At 54.3% G+C, this 27,334-nt stretch overlaps 1 protein-coding gene across 5 annotated transcripts; it reads right to left on the reverse strand.

Annotated features, from left to right (window-relative positions):
• Window positions 1-384: 384 nt before the first annotated feature.
• On the reverse strand, window positions 385-24,599 carry LHX6 (LIM homeobox 6). 5 transcript variants are annotated; one of them, XM_072960075.1, is made up of 10 exons: window positions 24,299-24,599; window positions 23,065-23,136; window positions 22,490-22,672; window positions 22,027-22,148; window positions 13,068-13,288; window positions 10,752-10,852; window positions 10,439-10,534; window positions 10,048-10,222; window positions 6,759-6,862; window positions 385-2,612 (listed from the first exon to the last, which is right to left on the reverse strand). In XM_072960075.1, exons 1-10 carry the CDS (start codon window positions 24,380-24,382, stop codon window positions 2,592-2,594), a joined length of 1,179 nt encoding a protein of 392 aa, XP_072816176.1. In that variant the 5' UTR covers window positions 24,383-24,599; the 3' UTR covers window positions 385-2,591. The 5 variants fall into 5 exon arrangements, with proteins under 5 accessions (XP_072816176.1, XP_072816178.1, XP_072816177.1 ...); XM_072960077.1 differs by lacking the exon at window positions 24,299-24,599 and adding an exon at window positions 23,452-23,533; XM_072960076.1 differs by lacking the exon at window positions 6,759-6,862.
• Between the last annotated feature and the right edge of the window lie 2,735 nt (window positions 24,600-27,334).

Raw genomic sequence — 27,334 nt, forward strand, 5'->3', positions numbered from 1 at the left:
CATTTCCTCTTTTGAACTTACTCCGTGAACTTCTCATCTAAGGATGCAGCTCAAATGCCCTCCTCAGTCCCGACAGCTTGTTGGAGGGATCCGTCTGTTTACAGCATCTGCCTGACAGGGTGCCCCTCTAGGGCCCTCCTCTGAGCCTGCAGAGCGCACATTCAGCAGCGAGACAGAGGACAGCAGCCAGCCTGACTTCCAACAAAGCTTAGATTAGGGGAGAGACCCACCATCCTGCCTTCACGACACTCAGTTACTAGTTGGGAAACAGAACCAATCTTCCAGGAAGGGGTTTCACTGTCCAGCAGCCCAGGTGCTCCGGGGGCCAGGCCTGAGCCCGAGCCCTTAACCAGAGAGCAGGAAAGAAATGGGATCCCACCGTGCTCTGGATGTAAGTGCCAGCACTTCCACCTGCATTAACTTTATTTATTACACAAATAAGACATTTACAAAGCACAACATGAAAGGTATGTAACAAAACAGACATTGGTTTTACAAAAAAGTGCTTACAATTTTTTTCCACGTGTGTGTGTTTTCCCCCTTTTGTTTTGTATTTAAATAAATAGTCTTGTTGGCCTGTACATTCCCAGGCTGCTCTAATAGGCTAGTGGAGACATGTCTGAACTGCAACATGCTATGACCACGTGATCCACGCAAGGAACAGACCCTGGGGGGGGAGGCTCAAGGCAGAGTGGGTTCTGGGTGTCCCTGGGCAGGGCTCAGCTGGCCACTCACCACATGACTGTGCTCGGGACTTCGATCATGGGGAGCAAAAATCAAAGGAAAGATCAGAGCTCCCCAATCACCTGGTATCAGAGCCAAGCTGCTTCTGTTAACATCAGCACCGAGCGCAGGGCCGGGTACACGTTATTCACTGAGTTCTGCACCCAGCTGCACTGCCCACATTCTGAGGGGTGCCTTCTATTTGCCCTGAGTCAGCCGAAACCATCTTTGAAAGGAGAAAGAAGCAACTTCCCTTCTTGGGCTGCACCCGGGCCCAGCCCTCCTCCAGGTCCCATAGCAAGAATGGCCGATAGGTTTTCATTTTCAGTGCCAACTGCAAGCATTTGGATTCTGAAACCTTCTCCAGCCTCAGTGAGACAGCGAGTGCTGCAGTCGATTAGCCATGTCTGCCATGGGTGGACACAGGAATAGCAGATACATTTGTATCATGAACTTGCTTTCCCTGGCCTGGAGTCTCCTTCCAAAAGCAACATATCAGGTTAACCAAAGCAGGAAGGAGGACTTGGGCTGAAACATGCTTACTAGCAGCCTCTAGTGGGAAATGCATCAGGACACCAAGTTATTCTAAAATTACAAGATAAGCTTGGGACAAATGGGTGTCCCCTGAAAACATAAATCGTGGTCTTGTGTAGCCCAAGCCCTTTTGTTTGGGGCGGAAGAGTTGCAGCAGGACAGGGTGGATGTGAGCACAGCTGGGTCTGGCCTGCGTCCTCAGGAGTGGGTGGGGCTGGCTCTGGGCAGGGCTGATGGGGAAGCCCAGAAGGGCCAGCTAGAATCCTGGGCCTGGCACACTCACCTAGGCAGCTGGCACCCTCTCTGGACTCAGCGACGGGTCTAGAATGGACACCCTGACTGCTATTTTCCTGGGCTCTGTTCCCCAGCACCCCCATGAGTGGTTCCCCCAAAAGAAGACATGGCCCAAGCACCCCTATCAGGAATCAACAAGTAGCCAACAAGGGACCCCACTTCTAGCCTGTCCAAACAGTCAGAAATGTCCCCACACGGAGCAGACACCATCTCTGCTAGGTCCCCTGCACATATGCTGGATAAGTAGGTGGGAGCAGGGCCCCACCCCGAGTTTCTTCTTTCCTCTCCTTAAAATGGCTAGCGCCTCTCCCAGACCAATGTGCCACATTCTGCTCCTGGATTGCCAAACCAATGGATGGGGGGCTTTGCCCACCCCCACCCCCAGCCCCCACTTAACCCCCCTGCCTCTTGGTCTGGGCAGGCCTCCATCTCTGCCCTGTTGGGCCTCTCAGGGTTGGTCAGTGTCTCTTCTCTCTCTGAATTGACTTGACATAACCAGACAGATGGAAATGATAAAATTAGAACAGAGCTCTCCTTTGGGGACATCCCACAAACACTCTAGAGTTTTCCAGACAAAAGCAACAGAATGGATAACACTGGGGGTTGTCGGCTATTCAGAATTCAGAGATGGTTCCAAGGAAGAAGTAAATAAAGGCCAATATGGGAGGAAAGAAAACCTGTCAGTTGGAAGGCTGTTGACGTCTCGCAATTCATTTCGGCCTTTTGCTATTGTAATCAGCTTAAGTTGAAGATGACTCCTGTATAAATGGGGAAACCGGGCTGTTGTTTCGCCCTGGCTCCAGATTTCAGGGAGCTCTGCCTTCCGGGAGCAGGACTCCGTGGTGTTCCTAGCAGGTTCTGGTTCTCAGCAGGAGAGGGGAGGGCCAGGCCGGGGGGGGCCCCGCTGGTGGCGGGCAGGATGGCGGATGAGGGGTGGCTGCGGAGCGGGTGGGTCCCTGGCAGCGACTCGGACTCCGGGTTTCAGCGGCTGAGAGGCAGCTGTGGGGCACCCACGGACAGATGCGGAAGTGCCGGCAGCGTTAGTACTGAAAAAGGATGACCTGCGGGAGGACAGCATGGGGGGTGGCTCAGTTGGGGCCTGCCCCCAACCCTGGCAGCCCCCTGGAGGTCTTCAAAGGCCTGGAGAATGAGGGTGGCCCAGGACCCACCTCTGGGTTCAAATCCTGGCTCAGTCACTTACTTGCTGTGGGACCTTGGGCAACTCACTTCACCTCTCTGAGCCTGTTTCCTCGTCTGTCAAATGGGAAAGACAAAACCTCTTCCTCAGAACAGGGAGGATGCAGTGAGAGAGGAGGGCAGCGGCAAATGTCTACTGGGCACTGGGTGCTTTATTTCACGAAAGCCTCGCCTCACCCCGAGGGTGTCTCACCATCATCTCCTTTTTCCAGGGGAGGGCACTGAGGCCAGAGAGGTGAAGATGAGTGAGCCCACGATCACACAGCTAGGCGGAGGTGGACCAGCCCGGCAACCCAGGCCTGACTGAGAGCAGGCTTTCTACCTCTCCAGGCCACCATGACAGTCCTCATCAGTGCTTATCAAGCACCAGGCAACGGGCCAAGCCCTTCGCTTTGCCAAGCACCTCGAGAGGCAGGTGGCTAACACACACCAGGTGCCTGACACACAGTGGGTGGTCAGGGACGGACTGCCCCCTTCCCTCTCCCTCTCCCACCTAAAGTGCCCGGCTGACCCCTCACTGCCGTCCACACAGCCAGTCCCCTGAAGTTCAGGTCAAGGATTATTGACTGGTCAATGAGATGCGCCTTTTGACAGTAAAGTGTCAGGAGGAGGTTTCAAGTGGTCCAGGGACATCAAGTGAGTACGGCCATAAGGCGGTTCCATTTTCTGATCAGGACTGCTACCTGCCCAGGTCAGTTACCAAGAGGAGGAGATGGAGGAAAGCGATGGCAGTGACCTCTGTAAGTGTAGTCGTAATAACGACCCACAGCTGCGAGCACTTTCTGTGCCCCAGGCCCTGTGCTAGGCTCTTACAGATATGATCGCACTTGCTCCCAATCTTACATGGTGGGGACTATTATTATCCCCATCTTGTGGATGAAGGAACCGAGGCTCAGAGAAGTGAATTAGGTCCCTAGGTCTCCGAATGAGAAGGTGGCAGAGCTGGGATTCAGTCCGCTCTCCTCTGGGCTCTGGGACGCCTGGCTTAGGGTTTTTCCTAAGAGAAGCTTTCTCGAGAGGGATGACTCTGAAAGACTCTTCCTTTCCTTGGGCTTCAGTCTCTCCATCTGACTGATGACGACTGGGCCCTGATTTCTAAGAGCCTCCCATGCCTTGAATGAGGGGATCAGGGGCCGTGACCAGGAAGAAGTGTGATTCTGGAAACTCCCAGGCACACGTGGCCAGATGATGATGTGGCGGAGGCAGTAGGTGAGTGGGTGCCGCCCCGGATGTTCAGAGCACCCCTCTGGCCAGGCCCGCGCTGGTCCTGATGAGCGGGTTGTGGGTGCTGCCCCGGGGGCACTGAGTCTCCTCACAGCTAAGCCGGCACAGGCTCGGAGGGACTTGGGAGAAAGGTTTTGTACTGACTGGCTGGCCGCACACAGCCCACCAGGCCCTGTGGGTTTGGCAAGATGTGGACAGAAAAGGTCCCTGGGAGCCGGCAGGAAGGTCTGACGGTGAGAGGGCAGAAGGTCGTGAAGGACAGGGGAGACGTTTTTCTGCAGAGCTGCTGGATGTGAAGCTGAGGATGAAGCCCAGCAAGAGAGAACTCTGGCTCCGCAGCCAAACCTCCTCCAGCCAAAGCTGCCAGACCCCAGACCAGCTCAGCCTTCAGGCTCGACCAGACATAACTGCACACTCAGCTGAGCGACCAGGAGACAAGGGCTCATCTCCAAGTGCTGAGCCCAGCCCTAAACCCTTCCAAGGCTTCCCCCTGCCCTCTGGGAAATGCCTAAGCTCCTTGCTTGAAGGTCCAGGCCCTTCCCTCCACATCCCTGAGCCTCGGCCACACAGTCCCTCAAATCCAGGTTCCTTTTATGTCTTGATCTTGGCACATGCTCTTGTCGTCTCCTGCTTCCCCCCGTGAGAGCTGGTCAGTCCATCTTCTGGGTCCTCAAAGGACACGTTCTTCCCTCACCTCAACTGCCCTGTCATCCTGTGGTGTAGCTGCCTGCCTCCTGCTCCCTCCTTAAGGACAAGGACCTGGCCAGCTCACCTCTGCAGTGCCAGGTCTGATGGGACTAACACGCTCCATAGGACGGGGGCAGCCTGAGGCAGGCAGTTCTAGGATTGAGGCCAGCTGTCCCCACGCTCACTGGGTGGCCCTGCGTGAGCTACTGTGCTGGCCAAACCCCAGTTTCTGCAGGTATGAAATGGAGTCAACCATTGTCCTCCTCCAGGGAAGCTGTGAAGGGCACGGTCAGAGCACTGTGTAAACTGTAAAGTGCTGAAAGAAGGAAGTGATTACTGAACTCGGTAGACTTCAGAGTCTGATGGACTTGCTACCTATATCCCTGGACCAACTGTGTCACCTCTCTGAGCCTCTGTTTCCTTATCTTTACCATGAGGACACCATCCTCATATCCACAGTCATTGGGAGACCGCAGGTGTAAGGTGCCTGCTGTGAGCAGAGGAACTCTTCAACCAACAGCGGCTCTTCCTGTGAGCACGACAGCCTCAGAGGGGACATTCCTGGGGTGTGCTCACCCACCCCCAGGGCTTGCGGGATTTCGTGTTGAATAGGTACTACCACTTACTTATAAACCTTTTGGTCCTACTGGCTGTCTGTACCCTGCCCCCCACCATCCACCTTCCTCCATGGCGCCCAGCACAGAGACCAACGCACAGTAGGTGCTCAATCAAGATCACATTGGCTCGGTGTTACACCTGCAGATCCCTGGGCTCTGCCCCAGGCCTCTGCACCAGCTCTCTAGTGAGGAGGCTAGGATGTGCATCTTTACAAGCTGCCCAAATCATGCTGAGGCACACGGCACTCAACTCAAAGGTCTGGCCCTCTCTCCCTGGCCCAGCATTCCTGCTGACTCCCAGGGCTCCCTGCCTCTCTGAGGACCACTACACTGATGCTTCTGAAAGAGGCCTCCAGGTCCCACCACGGTCCATGCTCCTCCACCTGGCAGCCCAAGGCCCTCGCCTCTCACTCCTCTTCTTCCCAAGCCTGGGCGCCAGCAGCACTGAGCTGCTCCAGGTTCCTGAGAGCCGTGGTGGCTCATGCCTTCTCTGCCAAACTCTGACTCAGCCTTCAGGCCTGGGCTCAGACGTGCCTTCCTCCGGGAAGTCTTTCTGTGTTTCTCCTGAGCTGCGCCCCATCCCCCGCCAGCTCCCTTGGCCTCCTCAAGGGCAGGAACTGTGCTTTTTTCATCTCTGTGTTCCTGGCAAATGACTCAGGGCTCCCAGGCATGATCAGTACATAGCAAATGTCAGCTGAATAAATGAATAAGTGAGATGAATACAGACAAGGGTTCTCATTCAGGCTCTGTGAACTTGAGCTTCCTGAGCCTCAATTTCCCCATCTCTAAAATGAGGGAGTGTCTTTCAAAGCTCGCTGAGAGGTGTCTTGGAGCGGAGAGGGAGGTAGGGGCCCTACTGTCTCTACAATCTCACCCAGAGCAGCTCCAGCCCTTGCATCTGCATCATGCCTTAAGTAAGAGTCAACAAATGGGTCCTCAAGCTTAAAAATAAAGCTTTCAAGCCACTGGACTGGGTGATGTCTAAGCACCTTTGGATGTTCAATCCTAATGCTCGAGACAACCCAGAGCTCGGGTTCCACAAAGGAGGACTTGACAAGTGACCGACGTCACTGGCCAACCTGCTGTCCCCGGGCCCCATCAGCTCAGGGATATTCACTCCCAACCAACAGAATACAAAGGAGGAAGTAAGAGGAACCCGTGAGATGGTGGGAGGCAGGGTGGTGTGTGATTTACATAAGCCCTCCTTGAAACTGCAAAGTTTGTGCAAAGAAACTAAATCCACAAATCTGAAAAAGAGAAAGCCAGCCATCAGCAGGAGGCCGCAAGGAGCTTGGCTGTGCACATGGAACACAGTGGCACCTGCTCAAGGGACTGCCTTGAGGGAACAGCGGGGGCCTGAGTATGCTAGGCAGAGGGTCTGCCACAAAGTGGCATGGTGCCCACTCAGTGATGAGAGTCCTGCTAGAAACCCATCCCGGGAGGGTGGATCTGACCCACCAGACCCAACCTGGCTCCATTTACCTTCTCACCCCGGTTGGAGAGTGGCCCATCCATATCAGCTTTGAGGTGGACCGGGGGCGCGGTGTAAGGCAGCCGGCAGTGCACCTGCCCGCACTGTACCTGACCTGTGGACGAGAGGATGCCTTGGAGCCCATCCCCCGGCCTCCATGCAGGATCCCACCAGCCCCGTGCTGGGCAGGCTGGAGTCCTGGGGCCAGTTTCACCTTTGCCACTTAGCAGCTGGGTGGCCCTGGGCAAAATTTCAATAGGGTTGGCTGCAATGTGGAAGTCTTTATGATCTATCTATAAAGTGCTATATGGTAACAGTCTGGCTCACTGATAAACACTCATAAATGAATATGTACAGAACATCTCCTACACACAAGGCTGTACCCCATCCATTAGGATCCTCTCTCAGTGCTTTGTGCCTCCTTATCTCCCAATCACCAAAATTTTCCCCCGAGACCAGCTAAAAGACCCTGCACTCACCTGTCACCTTCTTTATTCACAATTGCAACCCAACACCAATATCCACCCCACCCCACTTTTCTCCTTATTAGCTTTATTTTTCCTCCTTACCATCATCTGACTTACCATCTATTTCTGTTGTTTGTTTGATAATATCTGTCTTTGCCAGCTACAATGCAAGCTCCAATGAGCAGGGTTGGGGGGGTTGGGGGGATTTTTGCCTGTTTTCTAGATTCTAGATCAGTGTAGATTTCCAGTACCTAGAATGAGGCATGGCCTCTAGTAGGTACTCTTTAACTATTTGTTGACTGAATCTCTGTACCCTATTCCAACATCTAAAACTGTGGGAGGAAGTCCATCCTGATGTCTGACCTGAAGCTCTCATGCTTCTACCTCTTTACCACTACAGTGGAGAAGAGAAGTCTGTGTCCTCCCTGTTCTCTGCACTTCATCCTCTTTGGTCACAGGGGAAAGAACCCTGTACAGAGACTTACAATTGACATGGAAGTTAAGACCAGTTGCTGTGCCTTTTTGAGCCATAGTCCCCTCATCTATAGAATAAAGTGGTTGTACAAGATTTGTGAGTCTTAACCTGGGGGATTCTAGGGGTCCATGAACAGCCTGAGATTACTTGGGAAACTATGTGTGTGCACATATTTCTGGGGTCTGTTTCCAAAGTTTTCTTTTTTTTCTTTTTTCTCTTTTTTTAGATTCCAGAGGCTCAAAAGCTCTGGAAAACCGAGGAAACTGAATTCAGTGAACTGCAAGTTAAATTGCTAAGGTGACCTTCAGTCATTCAGCAAGAGGTAGTGGGTCTAAACACCCTTGACACCTTCTGCCCCAAGCTGGGTTCACCTGGATGGGAAGAGGAAAGGGCTCAGGCCCTTCACTAGGTGTCCAAGACAGTTCCAGGCTTGGCCAGCAAAGTATGTGGGCAGAGCCCTGGCGTGATTCTGGAAGCCAAGGCCTCACTCCCCACGGGATCACCTAGATCCATTTCTAACTCCACAACAAGTGCTGGCTGCTGGCCCAGACTCTTGGTACCTAGAGATCCCTGGTCCTTGATGCCTTTAACAGATAAACTTGATCATCAGTGGGCTCTATGCAGCCTGAACATGTCATTGTTTAGAAGAGAAAAGGAGAATAAAGTCCCTCCTACTGAGCAGATGGTTCAGAAATGGAACAGAACAAAGAGACATGATTTCCAACTGGCAGCCTGGTATGGTAGGCAGGACTCTGCACTCCCAGCTCTGCCAGCCAGAACCACTGCCACCATCACAAGAGCGGCTAATACTTATCCAGCACTTACTAAATGCTAAAGACATTAGGTCAGTGATCTCATTTGATGCTCACAACACTGCTGTGAAATAAGGACTTTTTTTTTTAAAGAGATTGGATTCTTACTGTCCTCATTCTTACAGATGAGGAAACTGGTATTTAGGGATGCTAAGAACCTTGTCAAATGTCACACAGCTAGTAAGTGGCAGGGACAGGATTTGAAGCCCCAGAGTCTGACACTAAAGGGCACTCTCTCGATCATTAAGGAATCCTGACTCCCACTAATTTACTGCAGGCCCTTAGTTTCCTCATATGTACAATGGGATGGTGATCTCTGAGGTTTAGAAACATGTGTTAGTACAGTGCCTGGCACATGGCAGGGACTCAGTACACAGCTGTGCTCTCTCCGACCTCATATCTCTTTCCCATTTACTTGGAGCCAGAGAAGGGAGGGTTTGAGTTTGTGGGTATGTTGTCACCACTTCTATTTTTCTGGTCATGCCCAGCTTTGTGGCAACAATCCATGGAAACAGCCTCAAAGGGAAAGAAAGTCTGTGATAAGCATCTGCTCAATAGCAGATTGTCACCTGTTCATCCCCTAGAAAGGCACAAGGTTCTATCTTTCTTCCTGCTCAAAGGTCACTCCGCCATGACCTGCCACCTCATTTCTCTCCCAGTGCCCAGTCCCCATTGACATGCCTGCCCTCCCTCCTTTATTAGTTTACTGTCTCTCCCCCACTCCCATCCTGCAATGTGAGCCTCAGGAGCACACAGGTTTGGTCTGTGATGTTTTCTGTCGTATCCCAGTGCTTAGAGTACAAAAGACATTCAACAAATATTCGCTGAATGCAGGAGCAGATCCTCACAACCCTGTGAGGTAGGCATTACTGATGTCCCAGTTTACAGATGAGGAAACTGAGGTTCATGGAGGTCAGCTGACTTACCTAGACTGCAGCACCCAGGAGCCCTGGGTACTCCTGCCACACTGGCTTTCTTCTACAACCCCACAGTGTGCCCGAACTGTGCACAAGGTCCATGACACGCTGCTTTCTGCCTACATTCGGTTCCTGTTGCCTGCACTTCTATTTCCCCACTCTTTGTGTCTCAGTGATTCCTACCCATCCTTCTGGTCTCAGCCTGCTGAGAGGTGACATCTCCAGACATTCCCATTCAGCATCTTTACCAGAGGAATTAACACAATAAAAACCAAACGTTCATCAATCTGGTATTGCTTCATGTCTCTCCCACAAGAACGCAGGCTCCACAAAGGCAGGGACTTTATCCATCTTATTCTCTCCCTAGTCTCTGGGCCCTGGCACAGAGTGGGTTCTTGGAAAGTATTTTTTGAATGGTGAATGGCTTGTCTCTATCAAGGGTCTAACCCCACTGAGGCAGAGCTGGGGAACTTAACTCCTCTCCCCAACCACCAGGTCGGAACGGCTGCGCGGAACATCTCCACTCACGAGGCTCAGCATCGCGTCCCCATAGCTCGGCCGCCCACGCGCACTCCTCCACTCTCCCCCCTTCCCAAAGGTCCGACGGCCAAGTTGTCGCGGTCACTTACTCTCAATGTAGCCGTGTAGGGTGACCATGCGAGCCCGCTCGGGGCTGCTGAACGGAGAGTAGTGGATGTCGTCGGACAGGGCGGAAGGGAGGCGGGACGGCGGCGCCCCGGAGGGCGGCACGGGATGCTGCGGCGTGTGCTTTTTATGACGCGCCCGGCAGTTTTGAAACCACACCTGGAACGACAGCCTCAGCAGCCTCAGCCTCACGGAAAAGGGCCGGATGCGCCGCGGGAGGACCCCAGGCGGGGCTGCCTCGTCGCCATCTGAGGAAGGGCGGCCACGTGCGCCCTGGACCCGCGGCTCCGCAGCCCAGCTCCGCGCTCGAGGGCCCGCCCCCACGTCCCTAGTCCCCGCCCCAGACCCGAAGGCCCCGCCCACTCCCGGCCCCACCTGGATGACCCTTCGGCTGAGGCCCGTCATGTCCGCCAGCTTCTGCAGCGTCTGTGCGTCGGGGTTGTTGTCCTGCGCGAACTGCGCCTGCATAACCTGCCAGGCGCCGCGGGGCGGTGAGGCACGAGCCCGCGGAGGTCGCCAAGGCCCCGGCCCAATCAGAGGCTCCGGCCCGGAGGCCACGCCCCAGACAGCTACAGCCCCTCCCCGCCACCCGAGGGTCCAGGCAGAGGGGCGGAGTCAGGAGGCCCTCTCAACCACGCCCACTCCGAGGCCCCGCCCACATGCGGCCACACGCGGCCCGCGGCGGTACCTGCAGCTGCTCGGCGGTGAAGGACGTCCGCGCGCGCTTGGCCGGCTTGGGCTGACTGTCCTGTTCCGAGGGCACTGCCCCCTCCAGCGTGAGGCCGTTCCCTGGGGGCGACAGAAGTGGCTGACCACGCGTCCCCATCTCTTCTAGTGGCAGCCTGGAAAGGACGGGGGTGGGGGGAGCTGGTCCCTGGAAGTGTCAGGAGGGAATTGGCGGGGAGCGGGGATCCCAGGGTCCTAGTCCCTGAGCTCAGTCTTTTGGGGAAGGGGCTTCCACTTCTGAGCGTCTGCTCAGTACCAGACGGTACTCTTTCGGTGTGCCCTGTATGTCTCACAGCCCTGAGGATGGGTGACCTTATTCTCATGTTACAGCGGAGGATTTCTCAGTTTCTGAGGCTCAGAGAGAAGAAAGTCCCTGCCCAGGACACTTCGACTAGTATTCTGACAGCTGGCTGACTCTAGCGTCCCAAATTGGGTTCCCTCCTTGATAAACTGGTGAAACCAAAGGCTGGTGCAGATAGGAAGCAAGCAGGTTACAGAACTGTGATCCTAATTTTGTAAAAATGGATGGAAGCAAAACCGTTGGAAGGATATACACCAAAGTGTTAGTAGTGATTAACCCTGAGAAGTGCCATTATCTCAACTCTACTTCCATGGTTTCTGCAACTTTTGAAGTTTTTATGACGATCATATGTTGTTATCCTAGTTCTCTAAGGTTTAATTTTGTTAACTGGAGTATATGTTAGCTATTCTCTTTCCACCTACATTACTTTTTATAATCACACTAATTATATTCCCGTTTTATTTTTTAATACCTCATTTTTCTGAATACAAAGGCAATACAAGCTCCTTATCAAAAACTGATAAATTTCAGGTAAGCACAAAAAAAGAAAACAAAAATCTCCAGAAATTCCACCACTGTTTACAGTTTTTTTTTTAATTAGGAAAAAAACCCTTCAAAAGAAAAGCCAAACAAACACTTCATAGAACAAAATCTGAGAAGATATGCACTAAAATGTGAGGGTGTTTGGAGTCATCTTTATTTTCTTCTTTTTGCTGAACTATCCTTTCTAAATTTTCTATAATGGACATATATGTGTGTTTAGGTTTAAAAAGTAAAGCAGTAGCCAAAACTGAGGGCTGCTCAGTAAAGGAGATCTGAGGCCTTAAGCCTTCAAGCTTCCTCGCATGGTAGGAGTCTGGAGCCAAGCCTGGCTGTGAGAGCTGGAGTGTAACTGGCAAGGCTCTGACTAGGGATGGTCCTGGTTGGTCCAGGTACAGAAGGAGCCTGGAGTCACTGATGGGTCACAGTGTGGAGGAACCTCTGACTCCTGGGCTTCCATCCCAGCTCCACTACTGACTTGCCCAGTCATTTGCAGGTAACTTCAAAGCACTCCAACTTCATTTGCTCCCCACCTAGACCCACTTAGCCATCATCCTGGCTGGAGAAAGTGATGGCCCTGGTGTGGCCATGGCCAGGAACATTCAGGGGAATTCCTGACTAGTCCTCAGGCTGGAAATTGAGGCAGCATGATTCATAACCCTCCTCAGAGGCACTGGGGATGGGGCAGACACTTAATAACTCAGCCCCCACAATCCCTGGGAGACATGGACCCTGTTCCTGGGCCTAAGTGTCTTGGAAAATCACAGTATCCAGAAGTGACTTAGGGATCTCTCTAGTCCAACATCCATCTTGAACACTAGGGAGACTGAGGCCCAGAGAGAAAAGGAAACTTCATATGTCAGCACAACAGGCCAGAAGCAAAACAGAAGCTCAGGTCTCCCGACTTAAAGGCCTTTCTCCTAACCATCCAGGATGGAAGCCCCACCCCCAAACTTCTGGCTTGGAGCTGCTGAGGTGGGAGTTGGGAGAACAGGGTCACATCATCTCCCCTAGACTGGCCCAAGCACGGTTCCAGGCAGCTGGTGGGGATGAGCCCCTAAGCCAATCAGAGCTCTCCAAAGGTGGAGTAGGCTGCCCCATTATGAGAATCATCTCTAGGGTTCATTGAGTGCCTCTTGGCTTTACAACACATCAACTCATCTGTCTTTGAGGTGTCTCATCATTACCCCCATTTTACAGATTAGGAAATGTAATTTGCAAGGACCAGCGGTGACTTCCTACTTTCCAGTAAATAAATGATGGAGCCCGAAGCGCAAGGTCCCTGGGCAGCCCCACCCTCAGGCTACCTCCAGGTGATGAAGGGGCGAGTGCCTCTGGAGAAGTGTGGGCAGTCCCTGGGATGCCAGGGTGGGGTGGGGTCACATAGGACAGGGGGCCCGAAATGCGGCCAGTTTCTGGGCGGGGCGGGTTGGGTACCGTTCTCGGCGGCCCTCTTGAGGTTCTCGATCATGGTGTCGTAGTGGATACGGCACAGCACCTTCTCCTCGACCAGGCCAAACTCCTCGCCCGTGGATAGCTGGCGCTTGCACGAGAAGCAGGCGAAACAGGCTAGGTGGTAGGCGTTGCCGCGCGCCCGCCGGACCCAGTCGCTGGCGTAGATCTGTCGGCCGCACCGTGCGCACTTGGTTCCAAATCGGCTGCAGGATACCGGGGCGGGGAAGGGCCGGAGGCGAGGCTCAGACTGGCCAATCAAACCCTAGTGGTCCAGCCGCACCCCAGTTCCTGAGGGCCTTCACTCAGCATTTCCCTTTGTCTGGATTCACACCCCTCCCCACACCCCTGCCAAGTTCCACCTAGACGGTGAGCTGTTGGGTGGTTTTTATTTTCTTCTTGGTGCTTTTCTGAGTTTTCCATATTTTCTGTAACGATCACTTATATTTGTATATAACATTAACCTGCTCATTAAAATATATCATACAGGTTGGGGAAAATATATAATAATAGTAATAACTTAGGCAAATTTGTGAGCACTTACCACTTGCCCAGCAAGATTCTAAGTTTTATGTTGATAAGCCCAATTAATCTTCATTTTGAAGTTGAGAAAAATGGGGACCAGAGAGGTAAAGTAAGTTGCACAAGGTCACACAGCTTACAAGGATACAAACCCTAGCTAGTCTGACTCCAGAGATAAAGAAACTGTAACCAAGTTACAGAAAAGCTCAGAGTTTCTTGGAAGCATAGACAGATATGCACTTACTGGCTTTGTGACCCTGGGCACCTTGGTTAACCCCTTTGAGTTCTCATTTTCCTTGCCCTGAGCTGAACTTAGTGACAACAGTAGTGATTACTGCTATTTGTTGAGCACTTTGTAGTCTATTAAAGTACCCTGCTAGTCCCAGACTCTGGAGCCCAGTGACATTCTAATAAGACAAAATAGCCCAGACCAAATGCCCCACTCTCCCTGAAGCCTTCTTGATTCAGCCTCTTCCCCTCTTCCTCCCCCTTTGTGGTGTGGCTACTTGGGTGTGGCTGCCTCCACCACCAGACTGGGAGCCCCTCCAGGAAGCGGCAGAGTCTGCTTTGCCCCATCCCAGAAGTAAGCCCGAGGCCTGTCCCCAGAGCACCAGCAAAAGTTTGTTCTTTAAGTGTATGACTCACCCTATGACTATCCCAAAGCTCGGAGCCTCAGTTTCCTCTATTTCAGGGAATGGTGCCCCCACTCTCCCAGCCTCCCAAGCTTAGAAGCCTCCGTCTCCTCAACCCCACATCCAACCAATCACTGGGTGCTGTTGGTTCCCTTTTCTAAGTATCTTTGTGACCTATCTCCTCTCCATGGCCACCACTGCCCTCCTCAACCAGGCTCTTATCATATGCCCTTCCAAGACCAAGCTCCAAGCCTGTCACCCCTGCAAAACCATCTCCGCACAGGGGCTACAATGAAGTTTCCAGCATGTACACTTTATCCTGTTTCCTGCCCTGCTTAAAGTCCTCTGGTAGTTCCACTCAACCCTTAGGATCTGGTCCAAAATCCTTGGAGTTTATGAAGCCCCAAAGACCACATCATCTCTGGCTCATCTCCTCCCTAACCTTCTTCAAGAGCCCTCACCCCACACGCAGGCGCAGTCCTGGTCAGCCACAATGGAAGATCAGTCCCCTCTGAAGCACTTTCCCACCCCAGGCCTTTGCATAGTCTGCTGCCCCCACCCCCTCCCCCCACCCCATGGCTCCCAGCACCACCTTCTCCGCACTGATCACACCGACTTGTAAATGTCAGGTTTCTTGGCTCTCCCTTCCACCCTTGGCATTCCTGGGAAAGGATCAAGAAAATTTGCCTTTATGTCCCCAGAGGCACACTTCCACCCGAAGGTGCACTCTTAAACGCTTTTGAATGTGTGGAGGAACCAGCCCAGAAAATGCGCTCTGGTTACAGCCTTGCCTGCGTTGGAAAATGCAAGCCACTGCCGGTTGAATAAACAGTCTCGGTCTAAGGTTGAACTCAGCGCTAGAGCGCGGAGGCCTCGGCCAGTCCCTGCTCTCAGACGTACCCCCAGCTCAGCTGTCTCTCGGACAAGGAGCGCAAGGGGAATGGCGGCGGTGGCACGGTTAGCTCAAGCCGCGCTGCGCGCCTTTGACGAATTAATCTCCCCCCAAACACAAGTGTCTCCTGACCCCGGAAATTTAGCTTCCCCAACCTAGCCAGTGGTCTCGGTTCCCAATCCCTTGATAAAAAAGGAGAGGAAATCGCCTTGCCCACCCCAGCCCCCTCCTGCCGAGTGGACGGTCCCGGGTTCCCGGCTCCAGACGGGAGCACTTTCTGGCCTCTGAAAGGAGGAAGGGCAAGCGGGGTGCAGAGCCCTTGCTGTGCGTCTGGGTCCTGGGGCACAACCCCTCTCCACAACCACGTTAAGTGGGGACTCTGGCACCCAATTTCCACAAGTGGAATCGGAAGTTCAGAGTGGATGAGTGACTTGCCCAAGACCACACAGAGTGTGTGGGGCAGGGGTTGAGGTGCCTTCCGAGGTGCAAAAAAACCCACTAGAACCTTTGGAAGCAGCCGGACGGGAGATGTGTAGAGTTGAATCCCGAGTGTATGATCAGGAAAGGGGTATTGGCTGACAGACTCGCATCCCTTCTCCGGGCTTTGGGTCCTGGAAACTCCGGCTCGCTGGGCCTGGGGCCCCGCCAGCTCCAGTAGGTGGGGAGTGCATTCCCAGGGAGCCGAAAGAGCCGGGAAGCAGAAGGTCCCGGACTTCAGAGGCAGGCTAGAGTGGCCACGGCTCCAGCCTACGGTCTTCGTGCTCCGGCGTCAGGGCGCTGCACCAGAGTGTAAGTTCCCGGATCCTCGCGCTAGGCTTTACGGATCCCTCGTTCTCCGCCAGGATGCATCCAAGACTCCCCGCGCATCCCTGATCTTTCCACTCCAAGAGTCCGCGACACCCGGGCGCGTTCTGCGTCTACCATGGCCGCTTACAGTGCCCTCATCCCCTTGCTCTGAGACAGGAGTAGCTAGAGACCTCTGAGCAACTTTCTCACCCTCCGCGTGTCGCCCCAATGCCAGAAGCTGCCCCCAGCTATCGGATCTCCCCACTGTCGCCGTGTCTCCGCCCAATCAAACGAAATCGTCCTCGCGTTGGGTCCTTGGATGGGGATGCGGATCATTATGCAGTTTTGGATGCATTTCGGCCGCTTTTGAAGCGTGTGCCCCACCCGGGGAAAGGCTCAGTGGTACAAACAAGGGGCACGAGGAAGCTTACGGATCGAGGCTGTGACAAACCGACAGACTCCTTCCCAGGCGGGCTGCGAGGCCCGAGCCGCCGGATTCCGGAAGCAGCGAAATCGGCGGCGGAGACAACGAAACTTCAAGAAAGGGGTGTTCGGGAGCTGCGAAGGGAGCGCCAAAGGGATTAGGGGGCGCGGCCACCGCACCCCAACCCCCAGCCTTATGCGCGCCCCTCCCTGGATCCCCGCGCGCGCCGCAAGGCAAAGGCGCAGAACACAGAGGTGCTTTAGGGGTGGAGAGGTGTGGACCGAGGCTGCTCATCCCGGCGTCTGCTAAAAGGAGTAGAGTCGGCAATGGGCACCTCTGCGCCCTCTCTCCCCGGAGCAGGGAACGGAGATATCTGGGTATTCGTGGCTGTGCGGAGGGAGCTGTGAGCCGCTGACCAAGTCAGGCTCCTTCTCCCGGCCTACCTCTCCCGGATACCGAGCAGGAACTCGGTAATTATTTATTGGATGAATGAGCCTCAACGAAGGAACCCACCGGAGTTTCACTACGACCCCTGCCCCATTACTAAGCGACCCCTTCTCAGCATGAGGAAGCCGAAGCTCAAGAGTGGGAAGGCCAATGTTAGCTAAGAAGCCAGTGAGCCAAGGCGCTGAAACTCAAACCGATGTTCACTTGTTTTGCGTTCAGGACTCTCGCTTGATGGCCTTAGACAGATTCTATGAAGCAAACAAGGGAGAGATCAGAGGTGGAGCCCTTCCTATTCCTTCTGCTCCTTCCCTTCGGCACAAACCCTTAGGAGAAGAAGCCAGAAACAACAGAACCAGCAATTAAGAGGTTAAAACACCCCGCTCCTCGGAGGTCCCAGCCTGAGGCCCCTCCCCCGAACTCTTCGCTCCCCCAACATCTGTCCCCCAACAGCTGGCGGCCGCTGGGCCGCTCTCTGCCGCGGTGGGGGGCCGCTTCCCAGCTCAGCGCCTCCCCGGGGACCCTCGTTCTGGGGGAGGGGGTGGGGTCCTCCCGCTAGAGTCCGCCGTCCGAACTTGGGCTCAAGGCGGAAGTAGGGAGAGAAGGCTGCGGGCTTGCCCTAAGTCACACCGGCCCAGCTGGGGACTGGAACTTCAGTAGGCAGCTCCCCCTCCCTTCTAGGCCCAGCCCAGGGCACACTCTGAACCCCACCCCCATAAACGCAAGGAGAGGTAGTTAACCCTTCACTCGCCACTCTCATGGTTCAGAGACAAGAGGGCCAGGGATCCTGGTGACCCGATCCTGGCAAAGTTGCTCCAGTCACTGGATCTCTGAGGCGGTCACTCCTGCCCAAGTACTCCCAGGGCCCACCCAGAGAGAGTCCCATGTCAGAGCACAGTGGGTGCTCACTGTAGGAAGCAGACCAGACTGGGCAAGGACTCTAAGGGCCGGCAGAGGGGGGTCTTTGCCAGTCCATGGGCCCCACCTTGCACAGGAGGCTGCTGACACATCTAGAGAAGAATACTGAATATTTAGACACAGGGATGGTGAGTCAGGCAGCCACAGAGCTCATCCAAGTTCAGCCGCTTATTAGCTGCATGACCTCGACACTCAGGGCTTCAGTTTCTCCTTCTATATGTAAAGATTATGACAGTATGATACTCAAAGGTGGATCTGAGGATTCAGTAAAATAAAGCAATGGTTCTGGGGTTAGAGAAGAGCTCTTGACAGTGTCTGAACCCCTAACCAATCCCTCTTCCACAATCTCATGTGACCCTGGGCGTGGCACTTTCTTCTCTCTCTGGACATCTTCTCCCCAGCTATACAATAGGCATGATGCTTTAGGAGGCTGGGGGAGCCAGAAGGGCACTGCAGATCAGTCTCTGCCTGCCTTTGGGGGGCAGCAGCCACAGGGTCAGTGGGTAGGAGGAAGCTGTCTCACGTTTTGATTGCTGAGGACAGTGGAGATGTGAATGCCACAGAAAGGAATGCTATTTTTCCCCAGAACTTTTTCCCCTCCACTTCTTGGAAGAAAATGGAAAAATGGTCTTAATAACAACAACAAAAAAGTGAAAAAATTAAAAGCAGTACATATTTTCCTAGTGGTAATTTTTTTTTTTCTGCCAGATCTCAGAGAGTGAGAGGAGGTGGCAATCTGATTGAATCCACAAAGGTTGGTGAGGTCCCTGTTTGGATAGTGTTGGAGAAACTGAGGCAGAGAGGCCCAGCAACTTCATTGAGGGCATACAGCCAATAGAAAACCAACCCCTTCCAACAATGCAAAGCCAAGAGCAGCCCTGGTCCTCCAGACTCTCCCAGGATCTGCAGCCTCCTGCCCCAGTGAGCTTGGAGTGCCTTCCTAACTTCTAGATTCCTAAGCACCCAACTTCCAGTTCTGCCAAAAGAGACTGAAGGGGGATCTACAGGCCGGTGTCATGATGGAGGGGCAAGATGGGGAGTAGAACCAAGAACAAATCCTTCCCTGGGGGATAAGACTGAAAGGCAGAGGACCTCAGAAGCCACCAGCGCCCCCTCCAGGGGTCTCAGCCACTTATTCCCTCTCTGCATCCTGTTCAGAGATCTTGGCCTCTCTTTGGGGTGAGTACTCCAGTCCATTTCCCAGCAGACCCTTGACCTTGGGCTTCAGGAAACAGAGGGCTAGAGAATCTTAGCGCATGAGCTCCAGCTCTAGAGAGGGGCTCTGCCTTCCATGACTCCACCACCACCAGGAAGAGCTCTCTTTCAGCTCTCTCCAGGAAGAGCTCCCTTACAGCAGCCACCCAGAGCCTGGGGTGCCACTCAGAGCAGACAATAGTCCCTGCCTGGAGCTCTGACTGCTTTTTTCTCTCCTTTTTGTGGGTTTTATTATTTTTGTTACAGGTGGGGCTTCCAGGGATGAGTTATGCCCTCAGGGAGACCTGGCTGGGGGAGAAATGATCAGAAGAGCCACAAGACTTCCTTCATCCCAGGGAATGCCAGCTTTTATTCCCTCCATTTTCTTAACCAAAAATCTGTTTTAGTTTTGCTTTTGGGGTTCTTGTCACTGGAAAAGGATTCATGCTCAGAACCTGCAGCCCAGAAACAGCCCAGCCCACCCCTCGTCCCCAAACTGTCTGAGGAAATAGCAACAGAGGATCGTGCCTGGAATCCACCCAGCCAATGGTGACAATGGTGACACCCATAACACCTACCAGTTAGGGAGCTTCTACTGACCCTTCTTCCTTTCACTGGTCTCCTTGACAGCTCATAGAGAGAACCCTGATTGTAGGACATGGAGGGCAGAGAGATGCAGTGATTTGCCCAAGGTCACACAGTGATTCAGCGCTGGCCAGTTGAGCCCTGTCTCTGTGTCTCTCTGCAACAGCTGCACCAGTGGGAAGAGGGACTCTGCATTCAGTGGAGGCGCTGAATAGTGGGGTCTGGATCTGAGTTTGACTAATCCTTGAAGATCTAATAAAGCACATCAACCAAGGAGGCCTGTCCAGACCGGGCATGAGACACAGCGAGGACATGTGGGCAAGTGACTCACAGGGCTGTCAGGTCCGTCATCACCAGGAGGGCCAGGAGAGGGGTCTGGGCCTGCCTTCCTCTACAGGAAGAGGCCTGCTGCATTTCCCAGGCCGGAGACCTGTCCCTGGCTAGCTGATGAATCCAAGGGGCCCTGAAAGAGCAGCTGGCTTGTTTTTGTTGTTGTTGTTGTTGTTTTAACCAACTGAAGTCAGACCTAGAGCAGGGAGCTGGCTACACAGAGACTCTAAGCTCCATTTCCTGCCTTGGCCAGCTAAGAGTCAGATGAGACAGCAGAGGAGAGATGTGACACTCTGGTTTCACATCACACAATGATAATCCTGCCCTCCACCACACACACCACAGCCCACAACCACAAATCCACATTCACATCAAACCTTTGAGCTCTCAGTGCCTGAATTAAGACCATAAGCAGAAATGCCCCCTCAGAGGAGGAGTGTGTGGTGGGGTGCAGAAGGACAGGATTTCGAATCATCACCCTCTCACCTCTGGATCGCAGTCCAGATGTAATCTTGCTCTGACACACAAGGTCCCAACATCCACACAGACATGTATTCCTGATACTCACACATGAACATGAACATGCTTGTTGTAAAGGAACGCTCATGCTGTCCAAATGCCCCTCACCCTGCTCAGTGACACCCCCAACCTCCCCCCTCCCCAGCCCCTCTGCACAGATCGGGACAAGACAGACACAATACCCTCCTTGCACACAAAGTCCTAGGCCACCTGGCAGAACCGCCCCTCCCCATGCACACCCCAGCGCACATCCTTTTACACCCATGTACCAAAGAAGAGTCCAGTTCTTGTACCAGGCTTCCTAAGGTTTCTTCAGAGCACCTCAGCCTCCAATGCTGCAAACTCCCCTGGGAGTCAAGGTCCTCTCTTTCCAAGCTCCTAGATACTCAATGCCAGGAGTTGGGGGGCGACATTGCCTTCCACCACACTCCCTGACTCAGGGGGTCAGGGGATCAGGGGATCGTTCTGAGGCTGGGGTCTTCCCAGGAAGACTGAAGCCATGGCCTCTCCTGAGGCCAGGACCGGAAGGATGTCTGCGGACTGAGCGGTGGTGGTTATAGGGGAGTAGCTTTCTCCACTTCCTGAGAAAGCCCTTGGGAACAGGCGTCCCTCCCAGGAACCAATCCCACTCCACTCTCTTCCCACTCCATAGGCCGGATGGCCCGGCTTCAGGCCTGCTTCATGCTTCCCCACCGGGAGCAGGCAGGCTGCCGCTACTCCTCTGACCTCGCAGTGACCTCGACCCCATGACCAGGTCAGGCTTGAGCCGCGTGGTGAGAAGAGAGGCTCGTGCAAGCGGTTCAGAGATGCAGCAGGAGGGTGAGCCCGACTGCGGTCTAGAGGGGCCGGGACGCGGCACTGCGGTGGGGAGAGCTCAGCCCAGGGTGACCCTACTCGGGACCCTGGCTGAGGCGCCCAACTCACCCTTCCTGTCCCGGTGGCCCAAAGTCAGCGCCTAGACCCGGGAGAGGCTGAAGCCGGGTCCGAAAGGATGACGGAGCTGGAACAGGCGCCTGGGACCCAGACAGGACCCCAGGCTGGAAATTACTACACTCGAGCGACGCGGGGGTAGAAGCTGAGGCGCAGCTGGAGACTGAGGTCCGGGGTTAGATTGAGGCGCTTGAAAATAGGTTTGGATCCGAGTCTAACGCGAAGGAGAGTGCTTGGGGCCAGAGCAGACTCGAATCCAGCCTCGAACCCGGCCGGGATCAGAGCGAGGGAAAGATTCTGGAGCCCAGCTCAGGGTCCTGCCCGGGAGAGACGCAGGCATGGCTGGAGTAGCAGTAGGGTTGGAACCGACAACCGGAGCGCACCGAAGTTGCAGCCAGATTGTGGCTGGGATACGAGCGGGTCGGGGCCAGAGCTGGGGACATCAGAGCTGGACCAACGCACTGGAAGTCGGAACTGGAGCCTAAGACTCGGGCAGGACCCGAGACGGAGCCAGAGACGCGACCAAGACAGAGTGGGCCACAGCAACCGGAGGCGGGTCACCTGTCCGAACCTGTGCGGGCACAGGCACCGGGGCTGCAGCTTCTGGTTCCTGACGCTGGGGGCCGGAGAGCTGGGCCCGCACGGCCGCCAGGAGTGCACTCGGGACATGCGGGCTCGGGAGTCAGAGACACGCGCCACACAGGCGGTCTTCGCGCGTGCCGGGGACCTGCCTGCGGCGAAATTGCTGGCCCAGCGGCTGCAGCCTACCTGAAGTAGTCCATCTTGCAGAAGATTTCCTTGTTCTTGATGTAGCAGCTGTTTTGCTGCCTCAGCGACGTGCGACACACGGAGCACTCGAGGCACCGCACGTGCCAGATGAGGTTGTTGACCTGGGGAGGGTGTGGAGGTGGGGGGCGTCTCAGCGCCAGCCTCTTCTCACACCCGGCCCCAGCCTCCCCTACCCCATTTGCAGACAGAGACGCTGGGGCTCTGAAGGTGCATGGGACTTCTCTACTTTCCTTCTGTAACGCTGAAGCTCCGGGAGGTAGAAATAAACTCTGCACTCTGCCCATTTTTCAGACTGGAACCCGGGGGCACAGAGAGACCCTAAGATTTGCCCAAAGCTGCGAAGTCAAGCAGCGGCTAAGCCAGGATTCGAAATTCAGCGCTGCTTCCCTGTAGTCCTCTGGGTTACAACCCACACCCTCCCAACATCCTGCCCCTGTCTCACCTTGAGCAGATATCGATCCAGGATCTCGAGGCCGCAGCTGGAGCAGATGTTCTTGCCGGCGGACGGCACGGAGGAGGCGGCAGAGGGCGGTGAGCAGACAGATGGCGTGCTGGGCGTACAGGGAGAGGCCCGACCCTCGTCCTTGTCCAAAGCGCCTGCCAAAGCCTCAGCATCCGACTGAGCCTGCAGTAGGGGAGAGAGGGAGAGCCGAGCGCTGAGCTGAGGGCTGAGCCGGGTGCCCAGAGTTGCTGCTGCCTCGGAGACAAATCTGCGGCCCAAGCGAACCAACTGACAACGAAATCCCCCCGAGACGACAAGTCACGGGCTACAGGACAGGAAAGGAAGAGCCTACTGGAGAGGAAAGGACGGCTCCAACTTTTAGCACGCGCGTCCTAGATGCCAGAAGCGGTCAAAGCTCACATTCCTGGCCAGAAAACCGAGGCTCGGAGAGGGGCGGCGCCCTCCGGGAGTCCCCTAGCACACAAGCAGCCGTTCGGGGCCGGAAAGCTGGGTCATTTCCCCAGGGCCCGGCCGCCGGGGGACCAGGGACCGAAGGCAGGACCGAACGAACTCACCATGGCGGGCGGCGCGGTCCCTTCAAGGCAGCGGGTGGTCGCTTTGCAGCCGGACCCTGGCTGGGCCATCACCTGGGGGAGGGGGGAGGGAACGCAGGCGGCGGCGGCTGCAGAACTGGCTCCGCGCAGCCTGAGCCCAGCGCCTCCCCGCGCCTGTTATATAAACCCGCGCGGAACAATGAGTCCTAACTTTGTAGTGGGCATTTAAAGCCCTTCCCCACAAAAGCGGTGTCTCTCTAATGAAGCAATTTGAATTTGGATTGGATTTTTTCCCTCTCTCTCCCCCTCTCCCTGCACTTAACCCGTGGCTCTTGAAGTAATCGCTTAGTTCCCTTGCAATCCAAGCCTCTGAGGGGGAAAAAAAACACGCGCACACACACAAACTACCTGCAATTAGAAATTGTCGTGAATGCCCAAGATAAGAGGTAGCCAGAGTGTCAATTCCAACTGTCAATCAGTGAGATCCATCAGGCCGCCCAAAGAATTGCAAATTTGATTTTTTAATGGTAGTAATTAAAAATCGAATTTTTTCTTCTTCCACCCACCCCCCTTCCTAGCTCCCTTCTCCTCCTCTCGACACAAAATGCAAAAAGGAGAAAAGAGAAAAAGAAAGAAAATAAAAAAGAGATGGGGGGTGGCGTTTGGTGAAAATAAAATCCGAAGCGCTGGGAACATCAGCTCGACCGCGTCCGCCCCGCGCCCGCGGCGAAATAGATGCGGGGATACTGACGAAGATTCAGGCGCCTTTCGAGGGCCAGTCGGAGAGAAACCCAGAGCAAAACGGGGGCTAGATTGGGGTCGAAATGGGACCAAAAAGAGAACACGCAGACGTTGAAGAGGAGGAAAAAGCACCCTCCAGCCCCTCGGAGCGCCCGGGACCGGGTCCGTGCCGCGATTCTCAGCGTTGCGTCCGCACAACCCCCGGCGCATCGGCGCTATCAGCGTCTATTCAGACGGACAATACCCGCCTCGCCTCCTCTTGATTCGCCTGTGTCTTTGCTAAATCGCTTTTTGAGAAATTCCTCCAACATTTGCATAATGTGTCCCCACTTTCCGCGACCCCCCCGCCTCGTGCTCGCGCGCGCTCACACACTCACATACACACACTCCCAGGCGCACCCCCGCACCCCTCCTCCTTACGACTGCCCGCCAGCCGGCCCGGCCCGGCCCGGCCGGGTCTCGGCCCCTGCCCGACCCCGGCCCAGGCGGCTCACCCGCTCGCTCGCTCGCTCACCTGGTCGGTGGCGGGGCCGCCCTCGGCCGGCAGCCGGCAGCCCTCGGGCAGCGCCGGGGCGGCGTTCTCATGCTTCCAGTACATGGGCCGGGAAGCAGCGGGCTCAGCCGGCGCTCGGCGCGGAGAGCCGCGCCGAGGACGGCTACGGCCGCAATGGGTGCAAAGGCTGAAGCAGGAGCTGGAGAAGAGCGGAGGCGCCGGACCCGCCGCCCCGGGCCCGGCCCCAGCCCCCGCCCCCGGCCCGCGCGCCGCCCTGGCCTCCCTGGCTGCTGCCGCCGCTGCCTCGGAAGAAGGTCCCGACAAACTTGGAGAGGCCCCCGCCCCCTCCTTCTCCTCCTCCTCCTCCTCTCGCTCCTCGTAGTCCTCCTCCTCTCCCTCCTCCTCGTCCTCCTCCCCCTCCAGCTGCGGCGGCGGCCGCCCTGCCTCTGGAGCCCCGCTCGGTTCAAGATGAGTCATGCGTGACCAATCCCCTCCCCGCCAAGGGAGAGCGAGACACACACAGCGAGGCAGCGACCCAGAGACACACACACAGACATATAGACACATAGAAACTCCGAGCTGCTGACGGAGAGACTCAGAGACACGCTGACATACAAAGGCACCAGCAGGCACACATGCACACGGCTCTCACTACCGCCCCTCCCTCAAGGGACACCCACAACCCTCAGGCACAGCCCCACTTACAGGTACAGGAGGGACCCACGGTCACAACTTGGGCTGAGATGGGTTTTGTATAAAGTCACACATTATATTCTGTTGATGCAATCCCGTGCCTGGTACGTTTGTGTACATCCTGATGCAAATGATTACCTGTTCACATCATTTACAGGAGCACGAGGCATCCACACACACTCTTACACACCTGCGCAGCTGCCTCTGCTCCATAACAACCAAAGGGCATACCAGTTCCCAAGGGCTTGGGCTAAATCCCATCCTAAATGCACTGGGCTGAGTAGGGGAGGGGGAGGGCTGGAGTGGAGGTAGGATGGGGTAGGGGGCTTCCCCTGAACTCTCCAGGGAGGGATTGCCTGAGACCTCCCCCTTCTTTTCAGAGTTTGCTGAGCCATCCAGTCAGTGCCTATCTCACCTTCTCTAGGGTTCTACTGATGGTGAGAGAGGTAAGGGAGGCAGAGAGGCCCAGGCATCTAGGTAGGAGACAGCTCCCAAACACTCAGACACAAAAGCCTCAAACTCAAAGACAGAGCCTTGCACACTCTAACACGCAACATACACACACACATGTGGACACTCACAGCCTGGGTTCCCTTCTCCACACACAAACTGAGCTTAGATATCCATCATCTTCTGAAACCAAATATGCACACTTAAACTTCCATCCGGCCCTACAGACACCACACATCCCACCTTGATGCAGTCAGACATACCATTACCTCCCTAGTTGCCCTCATTTACAAATGAAAACACCCTGCACAACGGTTCTTACACTTGTACACATGCCCATTGTTAAGAGCACAGACTCCCATGGAGCTCCAACCCATGTAAAACCTCATGTCCTCTACTGAGACACCCACAGATATACACACATATCCCTACAGATGGCGAAACAACCATTCATAGTCAGAAACAGAACACACACCTCTGCAGACACATGATTCCGAATCGTCACAGCTTCAGTCATGCACACACACAGGCACATTCTAACAGACACAGGCAGACAATGGCATCTGTGTAATACTAAAGTCTCACACCAGCATCCTCGAAAGATACAAATATCTGTTCCTTTACAGACACCAAGGTACACAGAAATGGTTCCAGTCCTGGCCAGTGGCATCTCACACCTCCTGCATCTCAGCCATTTATTGCTCTCTGACACAGACATTCACAGTGAAAAGTTTCTCTTTGGACCCAAATCTTTTCTAGTAAGAGCACAGTTGCAATGTGAAGGCTGCATGTGTGTGTGTGCACATATGCACACAATATGTGCACACACACACACATGCACCCTAAAACATCCACAGTCCACAGATGAACAACCTTCTCCTCTTCAAGTATCTTTTTTGTACATAATAAACCCAGCTGCTACTCCTCAGTATTTTGATTCATGGGAGGCTTGGCATTTTACAATCATGGCTTTTCTTTTCACAGTCACCCAGGAGGCAGTGTCTCTTATTGTACTCATTTCACTGATGAAGAAACTGAGGTTCAGAGAGATCATGTAATATGTCCAAAACGGTGCCACGTGGCTAATAATGATCAGGGCCGGGAACTCAAAACCAGATTCCTTTGACATTGGAGTTCATGCTCTTGATTTCTAGGCTACATACATGACCATGTCCACTGTATGCATACACACTCAGACATGCATATGCACACACACCTTTTCCATATTCTCTGTCAAAAGACCTGGGTATGACTCCTGGCCTCACCATTTATGGGCTAAGTTTGCTTCATCATCTACAAAATGGGAATGATAGGGTGACCTTATCTCCTTCTTTCCTCCCCTTCTGAGTAGCTGGGGGGAGTGGGAGGTCATTGAATATTATACAAAGCTGCACATATGTCAGATGTGTGAGTGCGGGAGGACTCCAGGAAAGAAGAGGCCATGAGGTTGGTACTGGCTTTGCAAGCAAGAGATGTGGAGGACACTTGAGCTGAAATGAAAGGGCAGATGAAAGATGGGTGGATTCAGGAGAGAGAAGAAAGTATTTTAGGTATAGAGATGCCTGCCAAGATTCAGAGGTTGGACAAATAAGCTGTTGCAGTCCTGAGAAGGAATGTAAAGCTTATGCTCCTTGAGTGATAATAATAATAATACAATCACTGTTTATTGAGCATTTCTGTACCAAGCACTCTTTTACATGCGTTACGCTCTTTACCCTTTGGAGCAACCCTGTATGGAGGTTGTATTATACTTACTTCATAGTTGAGAAAACAAGCTTACGGAAGCCTCATTTCAAGCTCTAGCACGCAGACTCCAAAACCCAAACTCTTACCTACTATTCTGCTCCTGAATTCTGATATGGCGCTCAGAAAATCAAAACCAGAATAATAGGCATTAAATTTGGTAGGGAAGCA

This window comes from Vicugna pacos, chromosome 4, assembly GCF_048564905.1.
Source record: "Vicugna pacos chromosome 4, VicPac4, whole genome shotgun sequence".
NCBI classification, from domain to species: Eukaryota; Metazoa; Chordata; class Mammalia; order Artiodactyla; family Camelidae; genus Vicugna; species Vicugna pacos.